This window comes from Cervus elaphus, chromosome 11 (assembly GCF_910594005.1).
Source record: "Cervus elaphus chromosome 11, mCerEla1.1, whole genome shotgun sequence".
In the NCBI taxonomy this organism is placed as follows: Eukaryota; Metazoa; Chordata; class Mammalia; order Artiodactyla; family Cervidae; genus Cervus; species Cervus elaphus.
This window is the reverse complement of record NC_057825.1, coordinates 37,049,327-37,057,403: the sequence shown is the minus strand read 5'-3', so window position 1 is coordinate 37,057,403 and position 8,077 is coordinate 37,049,327. Positions and strand designations below refer to the sequence as shown.

At 43.9% G+C, this 8,077-nt stretch overlaps 1 protein-coding gene across 1 annotated transcript; it reads right to left on the bottom strand.

The window, feature by feature from the left end:
* Positions 1 to 6,708: 6,708 nt before the first annotated feature.
* Positions 6,709 to 7,317, bottom strand: LOC122702675 (enhancer of rudimentary homolog). The gene has a single exon (XM_043916352.1). It carries the CDS (start codon positions 7,287 to 7,289, stop codon positions 6,975 to 6,977), a length of 315 nt encoding a protein of 104 aa, XP_043772287.1. The 5' UTR covers positions 7,290 to 7,317; the 3' UTR covers positions 6,709 to 6,974.
* Positions 7,318 to 8,077: the final 760 nt, after the last annotated feature.

The following is an 8,077-nucleotide window of genomic DNA, read 5'->3' as shown; positions in this document are numbered from 1 at the left end:
GGCAGGACACGGACACCTGTGCTAGGCAACCATGTCTTCACGAGCACCCAGACACAGAGAACAACACTTGGGTAGCAGGGGAGGCAAGGATTATTCACTCATTCATTCATTCACCCACCCATTCATTCTTCACTCATTCAGAGCTATTCGCTGAGTTACTTCTATGCACGATACCCTCCTCGGGACACAGGTGATGCAACAATAACTAAAACACAGTTCATTTCCTCGTAGAGTCTACATTCTAGTGGGGCAAAAGGGAAACATAAAATTAACAAACATACACTATATGCTCTGGCAGTAGTAAACGTTATGAAGAAAAAGAAAAGTCACTAGGACCAGAGAGATAGATGGAACTGAGAGGCTGCTATTTTAGATAAAGAGGACAGGAAAGGTGAAACAAGGGAACAATAAAGGTAGCGACCTAGGAGGAAAGAGTGAAGGGGGTGGCTGGGAGGATTAGGGACAAGTTTTCCTCTGGTCACAGAGAAAAGGAGAGGGATTCTTTTGAGATCTGGTTGTCCTTACTGTCCTTGGGTTCTGTGAGATCCCCTGCTGTACATCTAGTGAATTACCCCTTTTTGCTTAAGTCAGTTTGAGTGGCTTTCATTTTCTTGCAGTTATCGGATTTCAAAGTCATCTACAAATCCACAAGGTGAGTCTAAAGCAGTTACAAGTCACTCTACAATTTCTGTCAAGGCGCCTTAGTCGGAACATGTGGCTCTCTATCCCCACCTGGTGCCAATTCCCTTGAAGTGCAGGCGCCTTAACAAAGGGGCAGAAACCAGTCTGTGAGCCTAAGAGATAATAAATGCAACTGTTTCTTATCCCAGTTTTAGCAAATTTCGAAAATGGAAAAATTAAAATCTTGAAAGCATTCATGCCAGGATCCACCCATTTCATCTGGAGGATTCCAGGAAACTTAGAGATATTAGTTGTGATTTCTTTGAACTGAAGGCAATAGCTGGTCCTGTCTTGGAGTCTGGTCCCATCACTCTGGATGGCTCTTTGTGATTCTACATGTAAACCTGGGGTACAGTTCATTTCTGGCCTTTTGATCTCACTCTAGCTAGAGAATCAACCAACAAGATGGGATCTCTCTAGAACTCTGTGGATCCCCAAGATACCACAAATACCACAGTGTCAAAAAGGAACATGAGGAACACTATAGCTCGAGGCTCTGACTGCTGTTAGACTTGTGTTTAACGGAAATAGTATTTCTTGAGTTCTCTGATGCCAGGCACTGAACATACACCATCTTTTTCTATCCTGAAGGAATTAGCCTTATTGTAAAGATGGGGAAGCAACTCCAGAGATTAAGCATGTTGCCGGATCAAATTCTGGGTTGCAAGCTCCAGAAGATTACTCTGGCGGATAGAAGCAGAATACTAAAAGAAATTTGGGAAGTGCACAGAGAACCAGGGCTAAGCTTTGAGAGGTTTGCCTCCAGTTGCTCTGGTCTGATGAGCAGACAACTAGATACCAGATTTGCACCACTGCCATTTTTGGGCAGGTACTCAGCTTCTGCTGTTGCTGTGAGTACCAGGCCTCTTCTGTGCCAGAAATTCAGCATTTCAGCTGTCATGACTCCCACACCCCTTTGTTCTTTCTCTTTTGTCTCACAGCTCCCATGTAAAAATTTGGCCAAGTGGTCTGATCAGGAGAGCATAAATCTGGGTTTTAGCTGCAAGGGAGGCTAGGAAAGGAAGTGCTGGCATTCTTCAACTGTTTTGAGAGAGGCTGTTTCAGTTCCTTATCAGGGAGGGAATTCCCCCTAAATAGAAAGGGGTTCTGATGTAGGCAGCCAAACAGTCACGTACCCTCCAGAGCTGCCAATATACCATGTCTGGTGCCACCGGGGAGTTGGCATCTCTTTTCAGAGTCCTTCTTTCTGTCAATACGACGGAAGGAGATGCTGGCTTTTAAAAATTCATCAAACAGAGTATTGAGTATTTTCATCATGTCACTAAGTGGTGGGGCAAGGGTGCCAAGGTCAGAAGACACGGTCCTTGCCCTCAGGGTGATAGCTTGTTGAGCCATCATCACATGGTGGTGAGTGGTGATGATGGATGACTAGTGTATTGATTGCCTTCTGCACTAGGTGCTTTGGATCTGTTGTCTCTAAATTCTGACAACCCTGCAAAGAGCTATTTGTAATGCCATTTTTTTCAGATGATGACACGGGTGCTCAGAAAGGTTCCATAACACGCCCACATTACACAATTAAGAAGCAGCAAATCCTAGACTACAAGCAGAGGTCTGTCTGGCCAACTATGACCTGGGGATACTAGGGGCCAGAAGGATTCAGTAGCTTGACAGAAGTCTGCAGCCGATGGCAGAGGTGGGATTAGAACCCAGGGCTCTGACTCTGGTCCCTGTGTGCTTAGCCGCTAAGTCAGACTGGCTTGACGTCATGTCATGCCAGGTGTAGGCTGGCCTGCCTGCCCCCTCTTTGCATTTGTTGTTCTGAAGGCCTTTTATTCAGCCTTGAGGTTTAAAACTTGTCCTTTCCAGTCCTGTGCTTTTGAGGGATGCTGTCCACCTCCGGTGATTTCAGGAGATGTGGTGTGTCATTAAAACCGGATCACCAGAGACCCTCTGAGGACAGGCTAAGTGAGAAGCAGGACATCGAGCAGCTGAGCATGGAGGTCATTTCCCGTCTGACTTTCCTTCAGGAGGGCTCACTCTAGAGTGTGTGACTCCTTCAGGAGAGAAGCTCTCTATATTACCTCCCCTCCTTGAGACAGCAGGATGCTGTGATCTGAGGGCAGTCACCCTGACCGCTGGTGAGCTCCTTCCCTAAAGGACAGGGACAGACTGCTTTCTTTAAAAAACAAAGAGCCGCTGTATTCATACCAACTGTTAACATATACACACCGACTGTAAAGCTTAAGTATGGAAGTCGTCGCAAACCGATGGCAATTCAACCTCTGGGGCTAGGGGCCAGAATGCTCCAGCGGGATGGGACCAGACCAGACTCCCACGGTGGAGGGGGCATCTTCAGAGGTGAGGTGGCCAGGACAGGCTGCTGGTGGTGATTAATTTCCTAATGAGGAAAAAGGACTCCTGCAGAAGGAGCATGCTCAGAGCCTTGGTGGGAGATGTTTTGTGAGTGACATTATGAGGACATGCCTCCCAACTGGACAGGTCTGGCAGCACTGAGGGCAAAAAGGAGAGGATATTCTGAGAGAGGTTGGGGGAAAAGCAGACTGAATTAGAGGAGCTGGTTCCTTACATCTTTCTTTCCCACCTCCCATCACCAGTCCGGCTTCCCCCATGGTGATGTAGCCTTAGTTTTTTTTTTTTTTTTTTTTTTGTGTGTGTGATGTAGCCTTAGTTTTTATCTTGCCCCTTAATGTACCCGTGGCCTGTATATAAGTGCTTAAATATGTTTATTGTTGTTGTGTGAGCATTACTGGATCATTTCTATTCAGTTCCTGTAAATGTGAGCCTATACCACCTTCTCCCCTTTCATCTCTCTCTCTCTCACACACACACACACGCACATGCACACCACCCGTGAAAACCTCTGAGCTATTTGCTGCACCCTGGGGATTGCTTTGTCTTTGAGAGGCCAAAGAGAAAAACCCATCAGCCGTCAAAGATTTTAATTATTTATTTTTAATTACACAAGCAATGCATGAATATGTTCTGGTTGTAAAAAATTCACATGATACATATAAAATTAACATCTCCTCCAAGTGAGGAATTTTAAATAGCTCTGGTCCTCACCTGTCAGACCTCAGGACTGCCATGGACCGGTTCCAGGGGCTGTGGGGGAACCAGAAAGGGGGTTAAGGCAGCATGGAGCCCTCGTTATACAGGGAAGGGTGGGGAAGCTGGGGTTACTTGTTAATGAAATTGGGGGGGTGGCCTCTAGCTGAACCTACCCTTTCTGTTTAGAGGCTGTGGATTCTGCCAGGAATGTTCTCTTAGGTTTTTGCAGTTTTCTTTTCAAGGAGTGAGGAAGAGGATGTGTGGGCCCCTGCTCCTGCATAGAGATTCACTCTCTTCTCTAACAGATGCTGCTTTAAGGCAGTCAGCATCAGAGGCAACTGCTCAGCATCTTGGCCCGATGGCTTCTCTCTAGGGGGCTGCCCCAGCTCAGAAAGAAGAAGAAGAATCTTCTTCACACATCCTCTGTCCCGTCTGACTTACTGAGGAGTTTTGTGATTTTGGTTCATACCCTCCTTTAGTTTAAAGGACCTGGACCTACTTGGCCATGGCAAGCAGGAAGAATTTTGTCAAGTACATCTCTTCTCATCAACGTTTTATTAATGAGTATTTCCCTGTGACTCAATTTACCCCTTTTCATGTTTGCTGCAGAACCAAATGGAGGTGAGCCAAAGGTGTAGGAGGAGGGGCTGGAAGGGCACTGAATCAAAGAGAGATTGAAGTGGAAAGAATCTTAGAGATCATTAACTTAGTGCCTCGCTTTACAGATGAAGATAATGAAGGCCGGGGAAGTTCGGCCTAACGCTCTAAGTTCCATAGGCAGGGTTGGAAGCAGTGGGAGAACCAGGATTCCCAATTCCAGGCTCTCAGGTCAGTGCTGTGTCTACTACCCCAGAGTCAGAGTCCAAGCTGTCACTGAGATTCACCTGTAGGACCTGGGAACGTCATGACAATTCTTGGTCCCAGTTGCGTCGTCACTCCTATCTACCTTAGATAAGAACCACTGCTAAGAACATCATGAAATAATGACTAAGTTGCCTTGCAAATCACCAAGCAATTTTCAAGTACAAAAAGTAAACTGCATTTTGGTTATTGGCAAAACAAGCCTCTTCATCATTCAGTCAAAAATCATCACCTACCTGAATAAACCTTTTTGGGAACCTGATCAGAAAGGTTTGCTTTTCAGTTTTGCTTTGTGTTTTTAAATTTCCCAGAAACATGGTTATGAACTGAGTGTTATATGATCTTAGGAAATTATTTTTAATTCAGTTGTTGTTGTTCAGTCCCTAAGTCATGTCCGACTCTTTGTGAGCCCATGGACTGCAGCCCGCCAGGCTTCCCTGTCTTGCACTATCTCCCAGAGTTTACTCAAACTCATGTCCATTGAGTTGGTGATACCATCCAACCATCTCATCCTCTGTCGCCCCCTGCTCCTCCTGCCCTCAATCTTTTCCAGCATCAGGGTATTTTCCAAAGAGTTTGCCCTTCACATCAGGTGGCCAAAGTATTGGAGCTTCAGCATCAGTCCTTCCAATGAATATTCAGGGTTGATTTCCTTTAGGACTGACTAATTTGATCTCCTTGACATCCAAGGGACTCTCAAGAGTCTTCTCCAGTGCCACAATTTTAATTCAGTTACGTGTGATCACAATGTTGTCCTTACGGCCAGGATGTCATTAATTTGGAGCACTGTGTGACAAAGGATTTCTGAGTTATTGTTCAGGTGTTACATATCATGTCTGTAATTTACTTTTTAATGGTTCAGCAATTATAGATGCAGGCTTGTGTGTGTATACACACATATGGTCAAATGTTAATATTTGAGTCTTGGTGGTACATGTGTTCTGTGCCTGGCTGTTGAGTAGACTCTTAGTCTAACTTCCTACATGTTTGAGAGTATTTTTAATAAAATGACTAGTAAAACAAGTTTTCCAGGTGATCCTGATTTTCTCTAATGGTTTGGCCCATTGATGTGGAGCTGTGAGCCACTGACCAACAACAATGTGTGAGTGGAAAAATCTTTTTAATACCCTGCTTGGTGTCTTGTCAGAATTGGAATCACTTTTCCTCAGCAATACTGGTGAGGTTCTATTTCCCATGGCTCTGTTTCTCCTGTCTGAGTCATCTATAAGACCAAAGCATTGGGATGACAAACCATCTTTAACATTTCCAGGCAGACCTAGAGGGGACACTGACTCAACTTGAAGGTACTGATTAGAACAGTGGTTTCCAAACCAAGGTGCCAAGGAACATCACCCAGAGAATTTCAGCAGGCTTAAGATGAGACACAGGCATCTGATTTAACAGCCATCAGAGGTAACTCTGATACATTTATATTTGAGAGCCATATTTTAGACTACGATGATCTTAAAGCCAAGGTCATGGGTTTGATTCTAAACTGAAGAGCTATTTAATTTTGCAGGAAGCAAAGTTGTGTTCCTTAATGATATCCTGCATATCTCGCTCTATTCTATCATTTTTTAATAGGGGTCCTGGTGGGAAAAAGTGAAAAATAAAAAAGAAACAGGGCAAAGAAGGTGAACAGATCAGAGCAATTTACTATTGTAAACACATATACAATTTATTCCCCTTCTTATGAGAACCTGATACAGTCTATTGTAGAGGTGGCTGCATTTTGTTGGTGGGAGAAAAGAGGCTTTATTTGTTGTTCTCTGATTACCAAGTATATTCCTACCTCAAGAATTTTGGATGAAAAGGTAAAAAAATATCTTGTTAGTATCAGTGAATTATGATCCAAATGAAGCATGCTTTTAATGAAAACATTTGATGGACACTTACATGGCAAGCCTAAAAGGAGAAATTGAGCCCTGGGAAACCAAAAAAAAAAAAAAAAGAGAACACTCCCCCCTCACCCAACTACCTTTCTTTTTTTTTTTTTTTAAACTAAAGAACATTTATTTGTTTTTCACCAAGACTTTATCTTGAGGACGTAACTAAACTGCACCTCCACTCCCCACCCCAATTTGAAGGAGGATTAGTACAGTGGATGTTATAAAGCAGGTATGAACAGTTTGAGGGACTGGAACCAACGTTAACTGACAAAAACCAACTTCCATCTAAATCATCATAAAAATGTTTAAGTGAAAAAAAGGAGGGGGGGAGGGGGGCAAAGGGGTTTTCAGATTGGACAAGATCATCACATTTTATCTAATACATTCAATTCTGGCTAGGGTATACCAAAATGGAAACAGGATAACTATAATACAAAACTTCCACTACAGCACACTGCACACATCTGTGTTCCAAGCCCACCCCCATTCCCCTAATGCTTCCAAACTCAACTATTTCCCAGCCTGTTGGGCCTGTTGATGAAGGAGCACGTAGATCTTCTCTTTAATCCAATCTTTGTTATAAGGCTGGTATGTCTGGGTATCAGCTCGGTAAACAAGGCAGCTGAGGTCTGCCAGGTTATCAATAAAATCAAACAACCGACTGATATCATATGTGATAGAGGGGCTGTTGGGATTCATTCTCTTCAGATGTTCTTCATACATTTTACAAACACCTTCCATACACTTATTCACAGATTCATAGTCAGCGTAAGTTCTGCCTTCTGGCCTCTTGGTAGGCTGTACCAGCAAGATGGTGTGAGACATCGCGCCAAAGTCTCCCGCTGCAGCCGATGCCCCCAACTACCTTTCTTATGAACACCTCCTGGGACGCCCTGCACCACCCTCAAAGAAGCTAGGAAGCTCCCCGCAGCCCTGGTTTCTGAAGCAGGAACCAGCAGGGTCTTTCACAGGCATGCCACAAAGCAGCTTCCTGTGTTCTTATGTAATGTGTCTTTGCAGCTTAAACCTTTAATTAACCAGAGATGTCACTGAGAAAAGTTTGCCAAGGAAGAGGATGCCTGGTTTAATTAAAAAGATCTTTAATAGTTATTAAGGAAATCAATTTGGAATTCAGGTCTGAGAGCAGTGATGGGGGAAGAAATCACTGAAAGGAACTTTGCCATCTCTCTGGGTAATGGATTTTAACCCTTTGATCTGCATTGCATCAAAATCCCTGGGACAGTGGTGCAGGAGGAGGCAGAGGGATGCTTATCACTCATCACTTTTGAATCTACCTTCCAGATCCAAGAGGCAGGTCTGCCTTATATATGGAAAGCCTAACCTTTCTGTTATGCAGTTATCCTGGCAATTGAAGGAAATAGAAAACCATTGTAAATTGAAAATCTCCTACCTCATAAGTATAAGCTATTTTTTTTCCCCCAAGAGATGCATTATTTCTCCCTGAGGATTTGTGCTTGGACTGTACATCAGGCATCTATTACTGCTCAAACCCACCTTCTTTGGATCAAGCCAGAAAAAAAAGGGGGATTTGGCTTTAAGGAGCACAAGGGAAATATTATTTTCACTTGTCTCATGAAAATGATGACACAAAA